This window comes from Diachasma alloeum, unplaced genomic scaffold (genome assembly GCF_001412515.2).
Source record: "Diachasma alloeum isolate Michigan unplaced genomic scaffold, Dall2.0 Dall_scaffold_00211, whole genome shotgun sequence".
Taxonomy (NCBI): domain Eukaryota; kingdom Metazoa; phylum Arthropoda; class Insecta; order Hymenoptera; family Braconidae; genus Diachasma; species Diachasma alloeum.
This window is the reverse complement of record NW_021680376.1, coordinates 1,289,443-1,316,480: the sequence shown is the minus strand read 5'-3', so window position 1 is coordinate 1,316,480 and position 27,038 is coordinate 1,289,443. Positions and strand designations below refer to the sequence as shown.

General features: G+C 41.1%; 2 protein-coding genes across 3 annotated transcripts in view; one reads left to right on the top strand and one right to left on the bottom strand.

The window, feature by feature from the left end:
- The window catches only part of LOC107036834 (kelch-like protein diablo), a 122,900-nt gene extending 97,059 nt beyond the window's left edge, over positions 1–25,841 (bottom strand). The window contains exon 1 of the mRNA XM_015255043.1: positions 25,785–25,841. The gene's annotated coding sequence lies outside the window, so the exon portion shown is untranslated. The remainder of the gene's footprint in view (positions 1–25,784) is intronic.
- The window catches only part of LOC107036832 (frizzled-2), a 60,023-nt gene extending 32,985 nt beyond the window's left edge, over positions 1–27,038 (top strand). The window contains exons 1-2 of one of the 2 annotated variants that reach the window (XM_015255040.1): positions 1,214–1,494; positions 21,455–27,038. In XM_015255040.1, the coding sequence (XP_015110526.1) occupies positions 21,499–23,640 (2,142 nt within the window). In that variant the 5' untranslated portion in view covers positions 1,214–1,494; positions 21,455–21,498 and the 3' untranslated portion in view covers positions 23,641–27,038. Of the gene's footprint in view, positions 1–1,213; positions 1,495–21,454 lie in introns of those variants that run through there. The other variant, XM_015255041.1, reaches the window with a different exon arrangement.

Genomic DNA, 27,038 nt, shown 5'->3' with positions numbered 1-27,038 from the left:
GGGAAGAAACGATGTTTAACATTCATTACTTCCTTTTAAGTTTTAAAAATTGGTCAATTCCCCTGAACAAGTGCGACTAGAGTTCAACGAAAGAAAGCGGTAAAACGATTCAAGGCGACTCAGCTCTTAGCCGAGTTTTCGAGGAATACCGCGGAATCTAAGGGAGATAGCGAAATTTTCGTAATGACCTTTTCTGTGGAGAGAATTGAGACCTATAAAAAAGGTTATAACAAAAATTTTGCCATCTGCCTTAGATTTCGAGATATTCATTAAAAACTTACCAATTATCGAAATTGACTTGAAGACATCCAAAAATGAATAAAAAATACTCATTATCATTACTTTTTCTTTACTATTAAATTTATTTAATTCTAAAATACTTTCTCTGAAATGAGGCCACGAGAAATCACTCCCACATCTCGCGACTTGTATATTCCCCCTCATTTCTTTTTCTAATTCTCAAAAATTCATCAATTCCCCTAAACAAATGCGACCAAAGCTCAACGAAAGAAAGTGTAAACTCGATAATTAGGGATCAAAGAGGAAGAGTGAAACAACACGCAGAAACTTCTCCCCCCTCTCTAAAAAACAAAAAACAACAATAAAAAAGGGTGATCTCGTTATCCGAGGCGCCCGATCTGACGTCAGCCCCTCAAGGAGCCTGTGCAAAGAAGGCTGGACAGTGTGTATACAGCATTCAACTCCTCACATGAATCCCCATCTCCCACCCACACACGCATACCCCCTCTCCCCCCTCCCCTCGCGCTGCCGCCCCTCCTTCTCCCTCGCACACACATCTGTGCGCGAAGAAGAAGAAGAAGAAGAAAGAGAAACCCCCACCGCTCCCCTTCCCCTCATTCAGGCTCGACGCCGTTCTCGTGGGAGTGAGACAGAAGCAGCTGCCGTGGCGAGTGGCCAGAGCGAAAAGGGGGGGGGGCGGCAAACGGGAGAGGGAGAGAGAGAATGAGAAATTCTCGTTTTATACTGTAGCAAGTCTCACTCCCCCTCCCCCCCTTCCTCTAGGACAACTCTACCGTGTCCCGGCGCCGTCCCTCGAGGGGAGTTGGTGCGGGCGGGGGGGAAGGGGTTGCAGAGGGGGCGGGGGAAAGGGGAGGTGGAGCGGAGAGGGGGAAGTGGAGGGGAAACTACTAGGCTGGCTTTCGTTTCCAAAGCAGACGCCAACTAAACCGACAACAGTGTGCGCTCGGTCGTCGTTGAAGATACAGCCGTCTATTGTTGGAACGTAATTTTTTCCCCCGATTTTTGACGTCACGTGTTTTGACAAGTGTGATTAATTAATACGGGGTTTGATTTTATGCAGCGGAGGCTGGCACTGACGTGAGGGGGATTTGGGGATTTTGTGAGTGGTTGTGGAGGTTTGGAGTTTAGAGAGTGAGATAAAAAAAAAGTTGGTGGGATTTTTGTGGAGGAGAACTTTGGCAGCTGGGGACTGATGATGATGGATTAATGAGGGAACGGGATTTCGAAAACGAGGTGAGGATTTTTTGGGGTAATAGAGGGGAAAATACGGGATTAATAGTTGGGTCGGGATGATTATTTTCTTTCATTTGTGTTTTAAAATGAAATCGAGGGAATGTTTGACATTTTCTAAGATAAATCCAATACCATTTTCGGTTTTGATTCGTCTGTATTCGATCATTTCAATGAATGGAAAATATAAAAAATATTTTTTTGCGATGAAATATTCAAATAGTGTTTTCTTGAATTAAAAATGAAAATAAATGCAAATGGAGTTTGTCTGATTCCAAAATTTTGGAGCACAATTGATTTTTTATTACCGCATATCTCGTGACCCAACAGTAATAGTAATAAAACCAGTTCGATGTCAATTTGAAATTTAATAGAAATACCTTCAAAATAAAAAAAATGTTGAGATTTGAATAACAAATGGGGGAAGTACGGGTTTTAATGGCTAGTTAGAGTTAATTATTTTGGTTTAGTGAAAAGTTTACTTTTGTTCGTGGATTTTAAATTAAAATCGAGTGGTTATCTGACATTTTCCAAGTTTTTGTCACATTTTTATGTTCAAAATGACGAATTAAACAGCATTTTCTATTTTATTCCACCTGTATTCGATTATTTCAATGAATATGAAATAAAAAAGTCATTTCTTTGCGAAGAGAAATTCAAATAGTTTTTTTATTAATTTAATTCAATGGATTTTTCATCATTTTCCTTCACTCAAAAAAACTGATTTTTGTTAAATAAATTGTATTGCCGAGATACAGTCACTGAACATTCTGTCCTAAGTGAATAGAATCCTTTATTTCCTCAACACCAACTATTATAGTTTTACATCTACACAAGCCACAGAAAAATCCTTCCAGTAAAACTCCAATAAATAATGCTTTTACATCAACAATGCGTAATGAATAATGATAATACCGCAATATCACAGTTATTTAAACAGTTTTAAGAATTATCAGTCACTGAGTACATTTTCTCATGTTCTTCACGCGAATAAATATTTCCTCTCGTGTGATTCCTCCCCCACCATAATTTCCACTGTTGTTTTATCGAACGTTCTAAAAATCTCAAATTTCCCTTTTACTCGGTCCCCGAAACAAGAGATACTGAGTGAATGTTGAAACAGAGATGTATGCACGCACGTACGCATGCACCCTCCCTCGTGCTTCACCCCCACATTTCGTAGACCGAATACGAAATGAACGGCTGGCGAGTACGTGGTTGGGGGCCTTTATCTTCCCGCAGTCGGTCTGTCTTCTCCAGAATTTTTTCGGTCCTCGTGTGTTACTTTTGGAGAGAGGTTGAATGAGGGAGACGGGGGATCTCCGAGTCCGGCACTATCTCGGATTTTTGTGCATTTTGGGGAAATTTCACCGCTGGGGGAATATGTTTCTGCGTGTGAACCTTGAACTTGTGATTTAAAATCAACATTTCTCACTGAAATCGCGTTTTCTCGAGGAATTCAAGGTTTTATGCTTCAATATCTTATCGGCTAGCGATACGATTTGAATGAGCCTGGTGTCATTTTCAAGCTTGGAAAAATATGTTCAAAATGAACGAACAATTGGATTCTTTCACTCAGCGGTTGTCGCGGAATTCACGATTAAACGTTGGTAATTTTATCTTCTTGTCTTGTAGAGTTGAATTACTATAAATTTGAATATCTCTTCACTAAATGATAGCATTTGAATGAGTCTGGTCTCATTGGAAAGTCTGGAAAAATATCTTCAAAATGAAAAAAAGATTGTATTTTTTCACTCAGTATATGCCGAGAAATTCACGATTAAAAATCGCTAATCTGGTGTTTTTTTTCTGTAATGAATGAATAAATTCCGATTATGGGTTTTTGGGAGAGAGAAACGGATTCATCATCTGATCGAAGATGTTTACCATCATGAAATTAGCAGGACGAGTGAGGAACTGCGTGGGCTTCCTCATCAACGGGTTTAACCGCTTGGCTGCGAAAACGGTGTCAAGAATGACTGGAATTTAATCAGCTAATCTTGCTTGTTGAGTGTCTAGATGGGAAAAATTGACACTATGATTAATAGAAATCAGTAATTGCTGGTGTTTTCATATCCGATTACTAATTTCTGACATTTTAACCGCCAGAGTATGTGATAATTCAGTAAAATGATCAAAGCGAAGAACTCAATTTTTCGCATTTTGATGAATATTGAATTATCTCCTCAACTAATTCCTTTAGTACAAAACACCACATGAGATTTTTGTTGGAAATTTTCTCAACTACAAAAAAAGTTATTATCACATTTCTCTCTAAAACCCCTCATTAATGAGATAATTACAAAAATGCGTAACTGAAATTGAAGACTAAAATTTTGCAAAAAATCCATTCATCACGTCTTTTTTGACAGCAAAATATCTCGTTAACAAGACATTTTAGAGGAAAATGTCACAAATCATTTTTCGTTGGAAATTTTCTCACCTACAAAAAAGTTCATATGACATTTCCCCCTAAAACCCCTCATTAACGAGATAATCCAAAAAACAAGTGATTAAAATTCACAAGTGAAATGCAAAAGCCCGAAAATCGAATTCCAGATGTTTTCCCCCAAAAATTTCTATTCTCGCGATGTTTCCATTAAACTCTCGCCTCCACTACCCGTATGTTTGCAAAAAGCCACGTGGTAAATAGCCCCTGCGTGCCACACAAAATATACACGCGTGGAATATACTAAAACGCATTAACGCTATTCCTGTATTAAAGATTTCGTAGAACTGGAACGAGATCGTCCAGAGGCCCAAACGAGGCGTTATTGCATCACTACCCGTACAGAACTCTCCTCTCATTCGTCTCCCACCGTCTCTGAATGCCACTTCACTGGTGAATTAAAAGAAAAAAGAAGCCGAGCAACACTTTCTTGACACTTGTTAAATTGGATGAAATCCTACAATCCCGATTTCCCGGGAGATAATGTGGGATTTATGTCTCTCGACTCAACTATGTAAAATGATATTTAGACGTCTCGGTCGTTAATCACTTTGCGCCCATCAGAATGGCTTTTTATGAATAAAACATGTGTTAATGACATGTTTTGATTGAGTAAGAGGTTTTTTTTTCGGTTGGGAGTTAATTTTATTGAGTTCGGGCGAGTTGAGGAGAATTATAGGCCAAATGTTGTGAACCATTGGTATTCTTTAATCATGAAATATGGGAAATGAAGTAATTTTTACGGTTTTTTTGATGGAGAAATCAGTCGAAATGATTTTTACTTTTGATTCTAAAAAATTCTGTTTGAAAGAATTGATGAAAATCACTCATTTCCGATCAATTAAATCTGTTCCACTCTATCAAGTATTGTTGCGTTTTATTGAGAAAAATATAATTCAGTTATTGGGATATGGGTAAAAGTGGATAAATAAATGTAGTAACGCAATGAATACTTTCAACTTGAACTCTTTATTATTGGCACGAGGAAGGCACGACTGTACTAGAGGACCGTTGTCCAGAGACTAAATTCTAACTATTTGAAAAACCTTTACTAAGGGAAAAGCAAGACACAGTTTATGACTCCAGAGGACAGAGTTTCCTTTGAATTTCTACATGTGGTAAGGATTGCAACGCTCTCGAGTTCGGAGCACAACGGATCATAAATTAGTCCTTTTCTGGGGACTTTCCCCAACACGTCATAAACCTTGTCGAGTGATTTTTGAAGAAAAACAGAAGAGCTGCGTTCAAATATTCCAACATCAGTAAAACAGTAGAAGTCAATTTTGACTATTGACCAGTTTTCAATGAATACCTCGGAATCTAAGTGAGATAGTAAAATTATTGTTATAACCTTTTTGCAGAGCCGATTGAGAGCTGCAATTAATGTAATTATAAAAATTTCGTTATCTCCCTCAGATTTGGAAATATTCCTCAAAAACACAACATAAGTCAAGATAAATCGACTTAAATCGTTTTACCACTTCGCTACTACTAAATTCAATAATAACCATCCCAAATCATATCCCCATTAGCTTCAAGTAGTGCCCAGCCCTGATATCAATAATAAAGAATGACTCGTCAAAGAGGAAATTCCACTTTCCAAACTGACTCCCAGAAGAAAAAAAGAACCAAGGGGAATTTAATCGGTAGAATCTGCCAATTAAATTATGACGGCAATGCCAAATAGCCACTGAGATTTATGAACTCCGTTAGGTGAAAATTATTGCTAGCACGGTGAGAGGCGAGAGAAGTCTCGCCTCGAGGACAGATTAAAAAAAAATTACAAAACAAGAAAAAACACATTCGATTCCCGTGTCGTGACCGTTCGATACTCCCAACGTCTCACGTTTTATCTTATCGGCTGTTCCCTCGCTCTCTCTCTCACTCTCGTTCTCGGGTGGACGTTATTCGAGAGTGAGAGATGCCTAAGCTCTGCGTAATATCCATCGGGCCCATTTTCCGTGACTCTTAAAGCCCCGGTATATAGGTCTCAGAGTCATAATACGCTGAACAACAAGAAAAGGGCACACATGCACCCCAACACATTACATTTTCCAGGGAACATACCGGAGGTGTGTGTGATAATAAAATCTGAACTTGGCTGGCGAAGTGCTGGGCAAACAGCAGAGAAAATAAAGGAGAAAAGGAGTGATTGTCTTTTGCGAATGCTAGCGGAGATAAGTCTTATCTCACTGAGTCGCATCTGTTTTCCGCTTACCATGCCTGTGATTATCTCTGGGCATGGGGTAAATACGGAGACGGAGAGGAGTGGATGAAATAGTGAGTGCAGTGGAATATCGAGGATTGGAGGTAATGAAGAATTTGCAGAGAGAAATGTGTCGCTTGGGCGTGAAAAATGAGAGGATTTTCAAGACCCGTAAATTGTTTTTTTACTCGTGTCTCTACGACTTACAATCCTCAAGATGTTGTCATTCACAAACGTCCACATCCTGAGAACTACGACTCGTAGATATGTGAGTTGAAAACCATTTTATTTGTTATGAAATTCCCTGCATTTGTCACACTGGATGTCTCGATGACTTGTCAATAGTTTTCGAGATATTTAAATTGACAGTGGGGCATTGTAGCGACAGCGAGAGCACCTTCACTCGAGAGTGTATCCGTAGTACATGTACACATGACTGTGGGCATCGTATTCCCTACATGCGCAGTGGTCGACTGCGCAACTTCCGTTGGGTTTTTCGTGACACGAGATTTTTCAGGGATTACTCTACCACTAAATTTCGATAACGAGAGCCAAGATGTTTACATATCAATAAATGCCAACTGAATAAGTTGTATATATTTCGTTATGATGATAAATTGATTGATTCTTTTCTATCAAATATTTTCTATTGAATACTTCTACTGATAAAGGCACTGAAAATTCGAAGGATTGTCAATAGAAATTGGCGAAGAGGTTGGGAGCACTCGCCGAAGACGAGTGAAGTGATGTTCACACATCAAAAATTGTCATCAATTCATCTAAAGAAAGCTCTCACGTGTAAAAACGAAAACACTGAGAACAAACAAAAAGCGTGAATATTGAAGGGATTTTTATAACGAATAAAATGGTTTTTTACTCGTGGCTCGACGATAGAAATCAGCGAAAATATTAAATTACACATATTCACACAGAATTAACGAAGAAAATGATGTAAAATTCTTTAACAAGATCTTTAACAAGGAAAACTTTAGTAGTTTCTATCATCTCCACAGTCTCCCATTCCTTGAAACCCATCCCAGTGATAATGATTCACCCGGAGACAAGAAAATAATGAAAATGGAGTTGTCGTCCGCTAATTAAAACTCAAGAATAAAAGAAATAAACCCTGAATCACTCAGCCTAGTTCCAAAAAGACCATAAGCAACTCTCAAAGAGTACAAAAACAGGAAAAAAAAACACATCTTTATCCCGATTTTCTTCAATTACGACGTAAATTTCTCTCAGCTTTTCAACGATTCCCCGGAATAAAAAAACACGAATGAAATAAAAACAAAACTCCCAACTCAGAACCTTACCCCCCGCCTCCCCCAGCCCTCTCCATTCACTCCAACTATACTTTTCTCGTTTATTCATTTCTGTTTCTCAACCGCTAAATTGAAAGAAGGAATTTTCTACAATACTTATTTATCGCGTCGATAATTCGTTCTTAATATACATAACGAGCCTGATTTAATACGCAAATACGTCGCCATATTGATTTTCTGCAATTTGCGTAAGATTTACGAAAAATTTCACTTCGCCACAGACCTTTGCATTAATTTTTATTACTGTAAGGGTCAGATTAAGGGTCACAATGGTCAGAATAAGGGTCCGCATAAGGGTCGAGGGAGTCCTAGAGTGCTGTATGGGTCAGAATAAGAGTCACGGAGGTCAAGAATCGCAAGGGTCAGATTAAGAGTCACAAAAGTCAAAATAAGGGTCACGAGTGCTATAATGAGGAGCAGAATAAGGGTCACGGGGTCTCTAATAAGGGTCGCGATGGTTAGATTAAGGGTTGCAAGGGTCAGATTAAGGTTCAGAATGCTCAGAATAAGGGTCCAAATATGAATTATGGGAGTCATACGGTGCGGTATGAGTCAGAATAAGGGTCACGAGGGTCAGAATAAGGGTCGCAACGGTCAGATTAAGTCATAAAGGTCACTTTAAGAATCCAAATGAGGGTTACGAGGTCTAATAAGGGTCACGATAATCAGATTAGAGGTTGCAAGGGTCAGATTAAGGTTACGATTAGTCAGAATAAGGGTCCAAATAAGAGTTATGGGGATCACATGGTACGGTATAGGTCAGAATAAGGGCCACGAGGGTCAGAATAAGGGTCGCAAGGGTCAGATTAAGAGTCACAAAGCTCAGAACAAGGGTAATGTGGGTGATATAGTTCTTCATAAAAAACCCTCAACTCTTCACGCTGCATCTCTCGATGACTTTCCAATGCTCCTCGAAATATTTCGATCAACGCCCGCAAAATGCCAAAAAAAAGGGAAGAAAAATTGTACCCAAGGCGCGAACGAGGCATGAGCCGGCCACACTGACTCCCATTGTGGCTAAATGAATTATTTTTAACGAGCCCGCATTATGCCCACTGGGGTCACAATAAAGGCCGTTGTGCGCCCCCTCCACCGAAAATAAAAAAAAGTTGGACAAACCGAGTCAATGCGTATGCATGTGTCTGTGTATTTTTTTCCCTTTTTTTCAACCAGACTACAACGTTGTTTTCGCAGCCCTTTTTTCCCCGGACGATGTCACTGAAGAGAGAAAAGCCGGTGCAAACACCCTCTCCCCCCGCCCCTCCGTCTTTCTTTACGTGCCTTTTTCTTTGGCATCCCCTCTCCCCGCTCATCCTTGGCAGCCGGTGTACATCCCCGTCACCCTTTGTCAACGTTTTCCATTGGACGGCGGCTGAAGAACACAGCGTCACCGGTAGTTTTTCCATCTCCCTCTCTCCTTTCGGTTTTTCTCGTTTCACCAGGGGTGTGAGGCGCTTTTTCCACGTCTCAGCTTTTGCAAGACCCGAATTTCATTCCCCCCTGGTGGATATCCTCACTCCCTCTCTCTCTCTCTCTCTCTCTCTCTCTCTGGCGCGCTTGTAACGTTTCGGAAATCCCAGAGGGGTGGGGAATGGGGTCGAGAGTGCGAGGGTTCCGCTATTCGTAATTCGGGAACGTTTTTTTTCGAGGGGTTAATGGGTTTTAGTATTGAAGTGGGCAATTTCTGGGGTGATGGTGCTTTATGGGGACGAAGAAATTGGGGAATCACTGAGAATTTTGGTGCGAGGGACTGTTCTATGCACTGGTAAAAATTTCTTAAAATTGAGGTTGAATTCAATTTCAACCGACTCCGAAGCTCTTACAGCAATAGATAAATTCTTTACAAAATGTAACCTTCAAATTTAACAAAAATGTAAAAGAAAAGGGTAAAAGAAAAAAAAAGCAATGTAAAAAAAGTAATTGTATAAGATCTCACCGACAGGGTAAATAACCCTGATATGGGTTCTATACTATAAACCAATTTAAAAAAAAATTCAATTTCAAATGAAAAAAAAATTTTTATCAAGAGAATTTTATTTGAACCAACTATCATTTGGTTGTCAATTTTCAAATAAACATGATTTCATAGTGGATACCAGTTATCTCTTCTTGAGATCCTATTTATGAAAGGTCATACACATAAATGAACATCGTTAGAGTCGAAATATCTCGAAATTCGTAAGACTGATTCCTCATTGGTTAATCGCATAGGCATGAACTTGGTTAGTTCTCACCCGGGAAATTCAAATACGAATTCGACACACAGTGCGCGCAGCGCACTCCACGGTCTCGTACATTTGATTGGGAGAAATCGAACTTGTCTATAATTGAAGTTCCTTTTATTTGTCGCAATAATGAGAGTATTTGATTTCTCTCTAGCCGAAAGTTTGCCAACTCCAGAAATTCGTTGGTATACTCAAAAATCGAAATTATTCTCATGACTAAATACGTTGTTATCTCAATCACCACGATCATACGTTGTTCCAAGTAAATTATAATTGAAGTGAGCACTTCGTATGTCGGATCAGGATGAATATTGTTACGCGGAAAAAGCTTTGAGATTGTAGTAAGATGTCGTTGAGTTGAAAGAAGTTTATATTTCTTGACTAAAAAAAATCGCATTAGTTTACAATAACAGAATCACAGATTACGGCAATTCAACACAAACTTGGATATCACAAATTTCGTTCAATGTGATGTACGGAAAGCTCAATTTAAACATCGGCTTCATGCGAGAAAACAACACACAATTCATTCCTCAATATAATCATCTCCTAGGTACGAATTTTTTATCAATTCATGAAAGTAGAAAATTTCTCGACTGGAGATTACATTAGATTAAAAAAATTGAACTTTTCCTCTTCAATTTTTCCTTTCATTATTCAAGAAATTAACTGATTTGTCAATGAAGAATTCTACAGAAATTTCATGTAACTTTATCGTTGTTAAAAATTGCAAGTTTTTTCACTTGAAATTTCAAGTGTAATTTTCTAACAGTGTAGTAGCTCCATTCTAATTTCTTTCTTTCTCTTTATGACCGCAAAATTGGCCCTTGGAAGGTGCTATTAATTGAAAAAAATTTCCGCAGATTTTTCACTGGATAAAAAAATCGAAAACCATTGAGCCAGAAGGGAAATAATTGGGCCAACCTTCATCACCAAAAATTCCCAAATCCATAATCCGACCCAAACAAAACCCCAAAAGGTCAATCCCACCTCAACCCGCATATTTACCTAACTAAAGGAGTTTGATTTCACGCTCGTAATATTCACTGGGGCATTGGTCGATGCCAGGCATTATAACGACAACTGAGTTCACTCCCCCACAGACATAGCGCCTGTGCTATCGATCCAACAGCTTCCCACTAAAGTGGGCGGCGGGGGAGAGCTGGTGGGCAAAGGAGAGAGGGCGATATACACCGAGTGCTAAAACCTCAACAGAATCTTCTCCCCGTAACAACGTGTGCCGTGAATTATTGACTGCTGATGACTCCCAGTGCCAATTTATTCTCCGATCCTCAATGGAAAATTCAATTCTTCACGCCAACGAGAGCGTTAATTGTCCTCTCGACTGCACTCGCAACGCATGCGAGTTCTTTAATTTAAAAAAACAGTGTAACGTTTTTTGAAGCCAATCTATTCGACGTATTGTGTCATTAGTTTTTTTGTAAATGATGATAGCATACATTAGAGATATTACGATAATATTGTATTGTATTATATTCTATACTATGCTATATTATATTTTATAATACATATAATAGCATTTGATATTTGATATTTATTTATTAGAGACCCAACAGCCTAGGCCAATTACAGGGTCAAATCATTGTACAAATATTTTAATTAAATCAAATATACATATATACATGCATCATACCAATGCTAGATAACATAAGATGGCGGGTGGTGATTCTTACACTATTCCTAATATAGGTAACTAAAATAAAGCTTTAGGTCGCGTACATTAAGCCCTATGGAGTAGCAAATACGCGTGAAGCGCGCGGACTAATCTAGTCATTCTAAAGTACATGATTTGATTTAAAAAAAAAAGAAGTCCTGCGTTAATTGGTGGAGGGGAAGGGGTGGTATCTGTGGATTTAATAAAACGAAACGTAGGAAGGTGAATCTTGCTCGTTAGTGAGGGAATTAGCTGACGAGCTCGTGGCCGGAAAAGAAGCTATGGAAATTACCGGAAACCACGGCTTTACGAGCGATAACCGAGGCGTGCTAACCCCCTCAAAGCTGAAACAGTAATTTTGTAGATTTTTTCTCTTTAACCCTTTGAACTTCGTGGAAACGTGTAAATGGAATATTACCATGTGAGACGTCGGGAAATGGAGAGATCCGATGTTGTTGTTAAAATGGCACTTTAGGGGCTCGAGGATTTTTGTTGAGATTTTCAGGGAGAATGGGTTGTTTATGTGAATGAATTTCGCATGTTGATTGCGAGATGGGAGAAGTCATTGGCATTTATGATTGGGTGATTAGCACGCGGAGAGAAATTTTGGATAAAAATTATCCTACCGCACTGAGAAAGGAATTTATTTTTGGAAAATATCTATTTACTTGAGAGAAGTATTTGTTTTTTCAATACCACATTTCTCCAGTCGAGCCATTTCCAGGCAGTCCTCATTAGGTTTTAATTATGACAATTATATTGCTCTATGAGATGAGCACGTTTGTTATGAGCCTGAGCGAATCCCCTCAATAATTATTAACATTAAAAAATTGATCAAAATACTTCCCTCTAGAAAATAAAAATTTAGGAAAAATTGATAATCATTGGAGGGGTTCATCCAAGGTCGTGTGCAACATAGTCATTCTCTAGAGAAACATGATTGTCGCAATTGAAACCTCATCAGGCTCGCCTGGGAATGACTGCATTGAAGAAATACGATTTTGGAAAAATAAATGCTTCTCTCAAGTCAATGAATATTTCGCAAAAATAAAAATTTTTCTCAGTACGTTCTATAAAAGTGTATCATGAATCATCGTTTCCTCATTTCTATCCCGAAATTTAGTAAAAATTAATATATGATGTTTTGTGACTTGGACAGATGTTCTACACTTTCGAAGGAATAAGGAAATGGATTTTTAATGTGGGCATTGGCCCAATGTCTCGACAGGAAAATTGGGGAATTGGCCCAATGTCTAGAGAGGAAAATTGAGTGTATGTATGTGTGTGCGTGTGTGAATGACAGAGATGTAGTGGAGACACAGTCACCACAGATGATCAAATTTTATTCTACGTTAGAGAAATTTTATCCTGAAGCAGAATAAGTTTGACCCCACCGGTACAGTAATTTTTACTCTACCGGCACGGTAATTTTTATTTTTATCAAGGTTAAATTTCCCTAAAGTAGAATAAAATTTGGTTATCATATATTAATTTTTACTAAATTTCGGGATAGAAATGAGGAAACGATGACCCATGATACACTTTTATAGAACGGTAGGATGATTTTCATCAAAAATTTCTCTCCATGCAGTCATAATATTAGACACTAGTTTTTCTAGTAATTTAGAACAATATAGAATTCCGAGGGAATAAACGTTTGCATACTGAGTGTTGAAGGAAGCCAAGCGTCCGGGTCTTGGGCAACTCAACTCGATGTTTGAATAAATAACCGCGAGTACGAACAACCGGAATTTTCGGTCTGTCTTACGCCGCCGTTCAGGAAAGAGAGTCCCTTGTTTGAATCGCGACAAGTGTCCACCCCGTGCGTTAGAAGCACATGCTTATGCGCAACATCGCGGCTATAAACTCGTCATTCGAGTTTTCCAGCGAGTGCCGGATGATGGTCGGTTGCCATGGCTGCACGATGTTGGATAGATAAAATTATGGTTGACATGGGATTTTCAGGCGAATTGAATCCGCGATGAAGATATTCTAGGCATCCGCCTCGAGGATCTTTTGTTTCAAATTCACGGACAGAAATATTCAGTAAAAATTACGGAACAATTCACGTAATCGACAATGGGGAATGGTTTTCCGGTAATTTTTATAGGAAAGGAAGAGAAAAAATCTGAAACGTTCAGTGAATTTTCAGGTTCATCATTCCCGACTCATTATGCCTCCAAAATCAAAAATTCTTGAACGTTGAACAATTTTTATGGAGCTGGTGAGTTATTTCTACGTTTCGTTCCGTAATTCCTCAATCGTTGGGTAAATATTACGGAACGACTTGTCCCCAGCGGTAAGTCTTCAGACGGGTGGTTAATTTTTACGGAACAAATCGCCGAATTTACGTGACGATTCGTACAATTTCAGTTCCGACTGACACTTTCTATTGAATTTTACTTCGTAATTTTTGCGTGAATGGTAATTTTTATTGAATTTTTCTCTCCGTGCTTGTGAACAATTTGATTTTAAATTGAATTCAACTTCACAACATTGAAACCCTTAGAAAAAACTCTTGCGCAACTATTGCTTGATTTTCAAAAAAAAAATTCAACTTGTTTGTCTTGTTTTCAACCGAAGAAATGTCTTATCTTGAAACATTCATCACGACTTCAGCCGATAAGACACATTTCTATATCTAATGTCTCAAATTAAGACGTCTTGATGACACTGCCTCTCCCAATGCCCCTAAATCCATTTTTAAATATATGAAATGAATATTGAAAGCTTCAAGCGTGGATTTTCGATCGATACAAAGTGGATTAGTTGCCACCCCGGCAGAGATAATTGCATGAAGGAAAGGCCCTTTGTTGATTATCATGCACCATCGAAGCTTCGTTAACGCCATTAATTAAAGTACTAATGCAACAAGAGCCAAGTTGAGCGTAAAAAAATAATCCCAAGGGTGGGGCATAATTTTCGGAACGAACACGGGACAAAGCTGATTACTCGATGCACCCCATATCCGACATATTATACCGAATATATTGCTGCGGAAACTGTTGCAACCGCTATCGCGTTGTCGACGCCAATGGAGATCGCTACCGATGCATCACTGCCCTGTCAACCGTTCGCTGCTTCCACGATAAAATTTTACCGTTCTCGCTCGACTCACATGTGAAACTACCTGCGGGCAGGGGAAACCGCGGGAGGGGGAGGGGGGGAGATGTCGACCTACAGCGCGTCTCGAACTCGATGTAAAACGGTTTTGATTCGAGTCCGGGGTACTGATACATCACGCGGAGGACAAGCGAAATTGCACAATGCGATGTCAACAAACTAGTTCTGTTTCAAGGATTTTTTTGGTGGGATTCTATTATGCAAGAGGATTTCGTCGAGAGCGGAAAGGGGGACCTGTTTTCCCCGGGAGTGACGAGACTGAAGTGGAGAATGTTGAGTGATCGAGTGGAATGCGAGGATTTTGATCGGATGATTTATAGATTTAACGTCACCTGCTAGTTGCAAATGTCAAGTGTGATGTGTATTCAGTGGATGTAATATTTGCTATTGGTGGGTTATTTAAAATCGAGGGATCGTCCGATCGATATTGGGATCATTATTTTTGTTTATGGTAGAGTCAAATCGGTTTTTCACCTTTTTTCTGAATCCACCCAGCATCTAATGATCTCCGATGGTCGATCGCATTTTCTCTCGAATTCAAAGTTTTGGAAGAAGTTGTTTGCAGACAAATGTTCATGAACACGATGTAATCCTGCAAACCCAGAAGAACTGTCATGAGATCCCCATCGGACATTACGGGAATTGTCAAGAAATGTCTGTTCACCTCGATACCTCACACTGCAATTCCTAATAACTCTCGTCCTCCTGAGCATTCGCCCAACGGATTACAACAAAACTCATACATGTCTCACCGAAGGACGTTTTTTCAATCGGTATGTGGAGAAGGTGAGGCGCATGGGTGGTAAATCATCGTCCCACGTCGAAGATGACTGGATAGGCTGGAGGTAGGAGGCCATGTTGTTAGATTGATGAGAACTGGATAGATAAAGCTTACAAGAGAGAAATAAATCTCTTGAGTTTTCTCTTGTCTGCTGGTTAGAGTTTGCTCAGTTGGCTTTGGCTTCTTCTCAGTCTCTTATCCCGGATGATCTGTCGTCGACCCACGCTCTCTGCCCCCGGACACCCGGTTTCGCCTTTCCCCCCTCCCCCCCTAACCCCGCACTCTAGTCACAAACTTTGGTCTTACACAGTCGCCCGATACCTGCAAGATATTTCAGGTAGCGAACAGACAGGAAGGGGGAGCATTGGAAAACGTGACTGATTCCATCTACTTTACATAATATATTTTTCGTTATCTCGAGTTCCGGTCGAAGATACTTGACACAAGTTGTGGCCATGTTTCATCGTATACGGTCTGCGGGTGATAAAATTCTTCGCCAGTTGAGATGTTATCTGTCCCGATTGTATGTTGGATGGAGAGATCCACGGAATAATCTTCATAAATAATAACCCCTCGGGAAGTCTCGGTGATTCCGAAAAAAAAATGTGGAAAACTGATTTGAATCTTCGCATAATGCGGTAATCAGTGGTGGAGTAGTCACGAAATTTGCTCATGTTTCAACGTCATTTTTGTAGATTTTTCATGGAATATCCTCAGTCGAACAGATCTCAAAACAATCATTTCAAAACCTCTCAATCTTTCTCCAGAACCCCTCACGATCCTTCATCATCCCGATGGATTGATTCACAACTTCCCTCAGTGATTAATGATCACCGGACGCACCTGAAGCTCCAAGAAGATCCCCAAACAAGCTCTTCACTCAGTACTCCAGTCATTCTCCTCAACCCCCACCCAACCAAATCCACGAATGCAATTGACCAAGTAATTACCCCCGACACTAGCATTCATCCTCCTCTCCATACTCGTCTCCAACTCTTCTTGACGCTGAAGGTTAGGTCGTCGCAGCAGCTTCTAAAACTTCAGCCAAGAGGTTCACGCAGGTGATCTGAACAAAATACGATTCGTACTTTCGATCATTTCAGAGGAACTGATCATCCATCAGTCACCAGACCACGCTCTTTTCAATTCCAAAATCGTTTTGTAGGTTTCCTGAGTCTCTGAACTATCCCCCATTCGAAAAGATCTCATAACAATAATTTTAAAACCTCTCAATCGTTCTTCAGAACCCCTCACGATCCTTCATCATCCCGATGGATTGATTCACAACTTCCCTCAGTGATTAATGATCACCCGACGCACCTGAGGCTCCAAGAAGATCCCCAAACAAGCTCTTCACTCAGTACTCCAGTCATTCTCCTCAACCCCCACCCAACCAAATCCACGAATGCAATTGACCAAGTAATTACCCCCGACACCAGCAGTCATCCTCCTCTCCATACTCGTCTCCAACTCTTCTTGACGCTGAAGGTTAGGTCGTCGCAGCAGCCTCTAACACTTCAGACAACAAGTTCACGGAGGTGGGATCGGTCGCAGGTGTGCGTAAGCGCGGCTTCAAGTATCGACCGGGTGAGAGACCCCAGTAGTACAAAAAAAAACCTACCCGAAGGAACAAACTCTAGACGGTTGCAGTTGTAAATCATCGGATACAAAACTCATCGCATTCACACACAGATGATTGCCGGAAATCCTGAAACTATCTCGAAAGAAAAAGCCCAAGGTGGATGATCATCTCTGTAACATGTGAACTTGTCGTCTGAAAGTTGCACACTCAAGTATCAACATGTATGTACAGAAAGGGTGTTAATAAATTGTTCCGGTTATCGTACTGCATACGGTCATTCTAGTTTCCGAGAGCATTTTACACGGGCATACTTGCTTTATTTATCGCGTTATGCTGTACGGAAATATTTACTACGGAACATTTGCACATCCCACTGATTCACACTGATCATTTCATCTTGATAAATATCTTGTTTTAGTGGATAGTTCCTATTTGCGAACATTGAATGTTATTGGTTTGGGATTAGATGCAGCTTTCGACTTGAAGATCTTGGGAGAAATTGAACTCCATTTGATGATAGCCAGAATTGGAGGGAGATGAAGTCCCTTTAATGGTCGACACGCTGAGAGAAAGAATTGGTAAAGTCCTGGAATATAAAAATATTCAATCCAATCTCGCAATCTTGCGTAATTAAGACAAGACGCATCAGCAAACACAAAATTTAATTTTCAATATTATTCAGACTTGTGTTCATTTTGGCCGTTACACGGTGAAAGAATGTCAACTTTTTTTTGTTAAAAAAGTATTTATCCAATTAATTACGACATAGAATGTGAAATTGAATATAAAACCATCATCAATAAAAATTGTGTGGCGAGAATCATTACTAAACCTTGAGCTTTTTTAAGGCCCAACATGACAATAATATGAAATTATTGACCAGTAGGTTACCCCGAGAGAAAGAATTAGTTCTGTCAAGAAATTATATGTTCCCCTGGAGTAATCTTTTGTCGCGTTGAATCAATTCAGTTCGAGACGAAAAAGTTTTCACCAAAACACGATAATTTTCGTAGTAGTAATTGCTCTCGTGAAAATTGTTCTCAGGAAAATCATTTCTACCCCAACGTCAACGCTCAATTGACTCCCTAGGTATCTCTTGAAAAGAAAGTATTGATCGCTCTTAAATTGGTAAATTCAAATAACACTCGTACTAATGTCTTCCCAATTTTTAAATTTTGCCCTACCGGTACAGTAATTTTTACTCTGTCGGCACGGTAATTTTTATTTTTATCAGAATAAAATTTCTCTAACGTAGAATAAAATTTGATCATCACATATCAATTTTTACTGAATTTCGGGATAGAAATGAGGAAAGGATGACTCATGATACACTTTTATAGAACAGTGGGATAATTTTTATCAAAAATTTCTCTCCGTGCATCGAACCTTATTAATAATGAAATATTAAAGAACCGCAGTTAAATTCATTCCAAGTGTCAAATAATTTGATTAATTTTAAATAAATTAACTTGTGCCCAATATCATTCTATTCCGTCAAACCATTTCTTCATCAATTCGTGCTAGAAGGATTTGGACTTCTATTGTCCGATCAAGAGTTGACATTCACCATCTAAAATGCAAGAAAAACTTCACAAATTCCAACCCGTCCTGCCCCATCATCACTCCTCCCATAAAGCTAACCATCCAATTCCAGATAAAATCTCCCCCGAATTGAAATCTGATCTGCTGTACCAGCAATAAAGAAAGCGTCAACGAGATTCTCTGATGTTTATCATAATTGCCGCAAGGTAACGAACTTCCCTGCAACATCCATTAAAACTCCCGCGAAAAGAAATTGAAAGAGAAGACGATACTCAGATGTCTCGAATCGTGACTGAGAGCATCACCGGGATATCGCGCCTACCTGGTACGCTATTTAAAAAACTCCACGGGACACCGTGTACCCTCTCTCCTTGTCTCCTTCGCCGTCTCTCTCATCGAGATGTAAAAATACCCTCCCCCCCCCCAGGGGGGGGAGGGGGGGGGGGGAAAAGGNAGGGGGAGGGGTGAAAAGGCTGCAAGGAAGACAAGAGGTGGTAAAAGATAATTTATGCGAAAATATCTCGTTGAGACAGAGAACACGAGTGTGGAGAAGGTAGAAGGGAAACAGACATCGAATTTATTTGCCATGAGATTCTTTCCCTTGCGGCCAATTAGTGAACTTTGCATCGCCTACGTAATACCACATTTTGATTTATTGCCGTATGAATCCACAGTTTCTCGGCAATTGGATCTCCCCTGGATGTCTGGAAAAATATAATACTGCGGGAGTTTTCAACGCGCCAGACGATAATGAGGGAGAGAAGCGCGAAGTGCAACAGAAAAACTAGTGTTTGATATTGAGACACTTTTGACAAAACGCTTTTGAGTAGTGACTTTCATCACTACTTGACGTTTTCAACATTCATTTTCTATATTTAAAAATGGATTTTAGGTAGTGGTGCCGCGAGACACTTTACGAGACAAAACTTTGGAGACATGATGTTGGATCAGTTATCCAGCAACACATTTCATTAGAGAAGCAGCAAACCGAGCCAAGTCGATTTTGACTTTTGGTCAGTTTTTGATGAATATCTCGGAATCTAAGAGAGATAGCAAAATTATCCTTACGACCTTTTTTATAACCCTCAATTGGCTCTACAAAAAAGGTAATGACAAAAAATTTCTATCTCTTTTAGGTTCCGAGATATTCCTGAAAAACTGGCCGATACTAAAAATCGACTTAACCCGGTTTACCGCTTCGCTACTGATTTTCATGTCTAATGTCCCAACTTAAGACGCCTTGAAGACACTACTCCCAACAGCGCGTTTTCATCCACCTAACACTGCGTCGAGAGGGAAGCGGTACTCCTCAACTAAACTTTAACCGTAACCACTATGATTTACATACAAGACAAGTATATCACATCCCAAACTACAGTTGGCTGCACAACCCCACTCACTTTAGTCTCCAAAACTGATTCATTGCTGAGGAAGAAATGTACAAACTTTTGCCTTCTGAATGTCATTCTTTCTGCGCTCCCTTTCGCCCACCAAAAACTCATCGCAAGAGTCAAAAAATCGTCCGCCTAATGGGAAGTTATTGCACGACGCGCATACCCTCGGGAGATCACGGGCATTAAAAGAGGAAAGCAAAGTGAAGAAAATACGAGAGTTATATAAAACCACATTTACAAGGAGTCACCGAACACTGTATCTCACGATCAATGTTGGAAGATTTCTTCAGCACAAGTTTTCTTTCTTTTCTTCTTTCTCGAATTTCCTAGAAACTCCTTGCATTCCCCCAAATTTTCTGGAAACTCCTTGAAGTCCCCCAAATTTTCTGGAAACTCCTTGAATTCCCTCGAATTTTCAAGAAACTTCTCGAATCACCTCGAAATGTCTAGAATTTTCTAGAATTCCGATAGATGGCGCTGCACATAAGAACCGTTTCCCAAATTGACCTCCCCATATTGAAACCATAGACGTATCCACGTCAAAAAATCAAACCTTCAATTTGAAAGCTTCCATTAGGAAGTGAAATCATTCACCTAGCAACACTGTCCCCGATCGATACTTCCATCCCTCGCAAAAATCAATTTTCCAGTGAACACAAGGGACTATTGCGTGCAGTTAGTCAAGAATTCGTGCGGGGAAACCTCATCCAAATTCCTGGAATATCCTCAGCAGCTTTCTGATGTATATATTGCAGCGATTCAGCTGGATAACAGAAATGCACACTATTTTTCATGTCTCTTACCTTTTTTCTTGCCTACCGTGACCAAGTGGGCTGTCAGGCGACGCCGGCTCCCTCGCATGAGTCACGTGCAAAAGGTTTCGCACATATCAAGAGGGTGATTGGGGGGGGGGGAAGCTACGAGTGGGAGGAGAATGACAGGAATCAAGTTGTATTGGTAATAGCTGCAGCATGCACCCTCGGGTGTCCTGAAGCACTCGTTATCCTGACCGAGACATTATTTTCCTCCAATCGCTTGTTCCTCCGAGTTGACATCAAGTGGACCGTTAGGGGTCCGAGTGAGAAAATACGCCCTGTCACAGTAATAACAAGAAATATTGATGATTCATTCGTCGAGTGTGGGGAAATTTTTAACATTAGTTGCTTACAAATTCAAGTGAGTGGCGAATTTCTTTAGAAACTCATGTTGATTCAGCGTTGATGCTTATTTTAAGAAGAGAAGACTGTCATTTCCGTTTTTTTTATTATTCTTGGGCTTCTCATTGAAAGCCACACACGTAGGATACGGAAGAGAATGGTGTGGTGTGCAGTGTACCTTGAAAATGAATGGGGATAATAACGAACGAGACCGGAGTTTTCAAGCGATATAAATATCACCACATGTGGACGGGTCGATATAACCCGGGTTTTCAGAGTTTAACAAACGTTTGAACTAACACGATCTCCGTACAATAACATTTCACTCTGGTCACGTGTAACGGTTGAATCTCTATTATAAGATCGGGGAATAGGCGTGCGTTAAAGTCCAAGACTGAAATACAGCCGAGTATATTAACCGAGAGGGATTATTTATCGCCTGTTGATCATCGAGTTGTTTTTCACCAGTGGAATTGCAAAGAAACCTCTGTATTTTTGTTGCAGATTGGAGTGATGCCATACCGGTTATAAATCATCGGGAGGACGCAATGGGACGGACACGAGTTCCGCTGACCAGTGGAGGAATGCCAGCGATTTTACTCATTCTCTTTACCCTAGTCCTCACGGTGACAGCTGTGCCAAATGTCAGATCGGAATCTGCAACGGGACCGGCGAACAGTGTTGGTCCATTGTCAGGATCATCAGCGTCTTCATCATCGTCATCACCAGTTTCATCGTCAGCGATTGGTTCGGTGTCGGGTGGTAGCCCGCAATCAAATGGTATAGGCAATGGGCTTGGTGGTGGTAGTGTTGGCCACTCGGTGATGAGCGTCGGTCCCACCGGAAATGGCAGGTGCGAGGACATCACCATTCCCATGTGTCGAGGAATTGGCTATAACCTGACGGCGATGCCTAACGAGCTGAACCACGACACGCAGGAGGAAGCGGGCCTGGAGGTCCATCAGTTCTGGCCGTTGGTGGAGATCAAGTGCTCCCCAGACCTCAAGTTCTTCTTGTGCTCCATGTACACACCCATCTGTCTTCCGGAGTACAGCAAGCCTCTGCCGGCGTGTAGAAGTGTCTGCGAGAGGGCGCGAGCTGGATGTGCACCCCTGATGCAGCAGTACGGATTCTCCTGGCCGGAGAGGATGGCTTGCGAGCGTCTTCCAATGCAGGGGGATCCTGAGAACCTCTGCATGGAGCAGGACAATCATGCTAACGCTGGTGGTGGCCATCCCAGCAGTCCACCAATGCCAGCTGCTGGCCCACCACGCCCTACAAGACCATCAAAGACCGCTCAGCAGCCGCGCTGCAAACCCGGTAAGAATCAAAAAAACTGCCAAAATCCCCCAGGGGACAGAACAAGGGAGTGCGAGTGCAGATGCAAAACTCCACTCGTACCACTGGGGGTAACAAGTGTCAGCGGAAACGACCACACAGTTCTCGGAAGCATGCACGCGGTAGGGGTGCCGATGTCAGGGGGGATAGGGCCAATGGTAAGCAGAGACATTGCCCTGGGAAACGGAAATGTCCTGAAGAATTGCGCCCTACCGTGTCACGGGGCATTTCTGACCACCGAGGAAAGAGGATTCGCAGCCGTTTGGCTGGCGTTATGGAGCGGCCTATGCGCAGCAAGCACACTCACAACCGTAACCACATTTCTCATAGACACACAACGCTTTAAATATCCAGAAAGACCAATTGTCTTCCTCTCCGCCTGTTACTTCGTGGTGTCGTTGGGCTACCTAGCGAGAAGTGTGATGGGCCACGAGGAGATTGCGTGTGACGGACCAGCCCTGAGGTCCGGACCACAGGGTCCTGGTGCGTGTGTCACAGTTTTCCTCATGATTTACTTCTTCGGAATGGCTTCATCCGTCTGGTGGGTCATACTCGCGTTCACCTGGTTCTTGGCTGCCGGCCTCAAGTGGGGTAATGAGGCCATAGCATCGTACTCTCAGTACTTTCATCTAGCTGCTTGGCTAGCACCAACAGCGCAAACAGTCTGGGCACTCTTGGCTGGTGGTGTCGAGGGCGATCCTGTTGCTGGTGTGTGCACAGTTGCACCTGATGGTGTACAAACATTCATTCTCGTACCACTTCTAGTCTACCTCCTGTTGGGCACCAGCTTTCTACTCGCTGGTTTCGTCAGCCTCTTCAGGATAAGATCAGTGATTAAACGACAACCGGGAGCTAAAGCCGACAAATTGGAGAAACTTATGATTCGCATTGGTGTCTTCTCAGTTCTGTACACAGTGCCAGCTGGTGCTGTGCTCGGTTGTTATCTGTATGAGTCGTCATTCAGGCTCGAATGGCTGAGGGGCATCGCATGCCAGTGCGAGGCCCGCACCAGGCCATACTATTCAGTCCTCATGCTGAAGTACTTCATGGCACTCGCTGTCGGCATCACCTCAGGTGTCTGGATATGGAGTGGCAAGACAGTGGACTCATGGCGGAGACTCTGGAGACGTCTCTTTGGCGGTGGCGTTGCGGCCGGTGGCAATGCTGGCATGGCAGGTGTCACTGGTGTCAGTGGAATTGGCAGTGCAAGCATGAAAGGACGCTCCATGATGCCAAGCTATGCAGCATCTGGCCCCGGCAGTGCTCTCCTACCACCGGGCAGTGTTGCCAGTGCATCACAACACCATCTTCATCATCATGTACTCAAACAACCACCGCTTTCGCACGTATGACGTCACCAGTCGGCGGGAGGCGATATGAATACAGCGGGCTGCGATACCCAGCAACAGAATCAGTTGCAGCACGAGAGGCCATCAGCTCTCAGCAACTATGGACCCATTTAGCCTTTCGCCTCAGCCTCGAGGAGGCATACGCCAGCACACACTGCGCCCCATACACCACACTCAGCAGCAACTATCTATTCGAGAAGATCATTGGCATCGACTACTGGACCATTGACACCAGCTCATGGTCTGGCGCCGTCATACACCCAAGCTACAGATGTCTGATCTACGATTGTACCCGTTATCGGGTGGTAGTGATAATGCTCTGTGTGTGATTACAGAACCAAACGGAACGACGAACGTGAAAACAATGACTACCAATATGCCATTAATATTTGCCGAATATACGTATGTAAAACAGGGCTGGCTCGATGCCGGCATACTCCGTGAGTCAATGTAGCGGTGATTACTTTATTTTTCGTTAATTATATGTTTGACGTTCCTTCAGTGGTTATGTATCGAATGCCGGGGAATCACCGTCCGTGACTATACGCAAAACACGTCGTATTGAGATACTCTCTGGCTAGTGAGTTTGTGAGAATGAACGAGTGATTTTTGTATGTGTGTTTTTATAGGTGATTGATGGTAGGGATTATAGATTCTCTATAGGTGGGATCTCTCCTTCTTTATGCAATCTATGATGCGATTATGATGCCTTGGGGGTGGGACAAGCTGGTGAAGGAGAGATGTGCGGGAAGTAACTAGTCGTTACTTTAAGTTCGTTAGTTCGAGATGGCAAAGTATTCGGTATTTTTTGTAAATTTATGGCTTACCGGCCATCGGTGTTAATTAGGGGTGCCTAATGTCTACGTTCCTAATTCATTCGGTATTTTGGCGCCACGGCACCACAAACCACTACGCAAGTAGTTGAAAGTGATACACCAAAAGGACAGCATCATAAAATCTTTTTCTTTTCCATATTGATTACCACCTGGTAATCAGCCATTTTTTAGTAAATATTATCTCCTTCAATCTAGTAGTATATATTACTAAAAAATGATAATCAAAAGGTGAATTCTGAAAAAAAAAGTTTAATCCTGTCACTTTACCTCATTTGATTCTTCTAGTTATTTCACTCTTATTTTTTATTTCAGTCGTCGATTAATAAAAGTAGCGAGTATTGAGGAACGAATACTTTCTCATATTGTAACGACAACTTTCTGGACATAAAAGTAATGAGATTGCACATCTCTATAGTGAAATGTCGGCAAAATTTGGCGCTACGAACTCTCAGCCAAAAGGGGATAGAAAAATATGAATGATGGCTTTAAAAATTCGTTCCTTCTGTAGAAACCGGTGACGCGAGTTGAGGGTGATTTGAAGGGGATAAATAATTTTAAGAGTCGTTTAAAAATGCGAGGTGGGGCGCCGCCATCTTTGAAGCCATCTTCCCGATAAGCAAGATGGCGGCGCCCACATCGGTGAACCACCTAGTGTTTTTGAATGTTTTCAACTCATTTCATGCAGTTTTTAGAAGGTGAAGAAGCTTTCTCCTTTGCATGAGAACTCGTAACGAAAATTTTTCCCCTCCCTTCACTATTTTTTTCCACTTCTGAGGCATCTCAACTGATTTTCCTTTTATACTTTATACTTGTGTGTCTCGCGGGACTCAAGTGCATGTCCGTCTAATGTGTATTCGTATTGTCTATTTATCTACTAGCCGTTTACGCATAGGTGTGTACTGATTAGAGGCTATCTCCATCGAGTTATCGGTGAGATTTATCGATTTGTATCAAAGATAACGGTGAGTCGATGGTCTTGGGATAGCGTAAGGGGGAAGTGTATAGGTTAGATGAGACAAATGAAGGTTTATTATAATGTAAATATATATTCTAGGGGATAGGCCACTGTACATAGGTGAAAGAGGTGAATTTCTTTGTACAGACTCGAGAGATTGGCAGGGTCCAGATGAAATAGAGAAGGAGGGATTAGAATTCAAATTGTGAGGATTATTCGGTCGTTGTGTGAGTGATGGTTGCGTGAAAATTATGTAGATCGGATCGTTTTTTTTTTACCGCGGATGAGGAAGAGTAAGTGAATATTATAATTATGGTAATGTAAAGAGGTTAAGCTGGTCGTTCTTTCGTACTCACCCATAGAATCGTCGATAGATGAAGAGATATTTAAGACTTCTTGTATTTCCACTCCTCCCTTCCGCTCCCCCTCCCCCCCCTTCCCCACTGCGATTGTACTTCGCTGCGAGCAACTTTCCCCGGCGAATCTGGGGAAAGAAGAGAAATAAAATGTATGAGTGGGGAGAACTGAGCCACGTGCACCGTAGAAAATCATTACACTATATGTAACGTGCGATTTGTGCGTGATTTAAAGGGTTTACAGACACAATTGGGTTTTATTGAAATCTTTGTAAGAGAAATGCATTAAATGACAGTCCGATGTAGTTGTGTAGATGGAAACAATTATTAAATACATAAGTACATAAATTTGTAAGTCTTTCCAGTTATACCGGTGTAATAGGGTGATTGTGAGGTTTTTTCGTTCCCCATGAGGTTTGAGATTAAATTTTTTTTGGCACTGGTGAGAATTTGTTGGGGAAGAGTCGAAGGGGATTTTGAGATTTTTTGGGGATATTCAGGATGAGTTTTTCAGGGAAATTGATATCATCGCGCAATTCTATTTATGAAGTTATCATTTTCTGATGTTATCTTAGGCAAAAACTTTACATTTCCTAGAAAATTTGACATGAATATGCAGTTCTAAATGATTGAAAAATCAAAAGACTTGGGGAAATTGGAAAAAAAATTCTCAACAGCGTAAAATCCACTGTTCATGTGACAAATTATCCAGAGACTTTTTGGGAATATTTATGATAAGTTTTTCAGAGAAATTGCTGTCATCTCGCCATTCTGTACATGAAATTATCGCTGCATGACAAACTACAGAAAATAATGTCACACTTCCTAAAAAATTTGATATCATATTCAGTTTTAAATAATCTTAAACTCAAAAGACTTGGGGAAATTGGAAAAAAAATTCTCAACAGTGCAAAATCCACTTTTCCTGTGACATACACGATCGAGAACCAAAAACTGCCTCAAACACCCCAAACGCAACTGAAAACCACAAAAATGCAATAAAGATGACCTATGGCGTGAGAAGTAAATGTGTAAGAATATTTAATTGTAAGAACGACGTAAACGCGTGTGGAATGGAATAAAAAGTCACGGAGAGTTGGTCTCACATATCACATTGGAGGAAATACAAAGAGCAAAAAAAATTTAATGTAAAGGACAAATGAGAGTCGGAGGAAGGGGAAATTTGTGTATTAGTTCTCGAGAGAGAGAGAGAGAGAGAGAGAGAGAGAGAGAGAGAGAGAGAGAGAGAGAGAG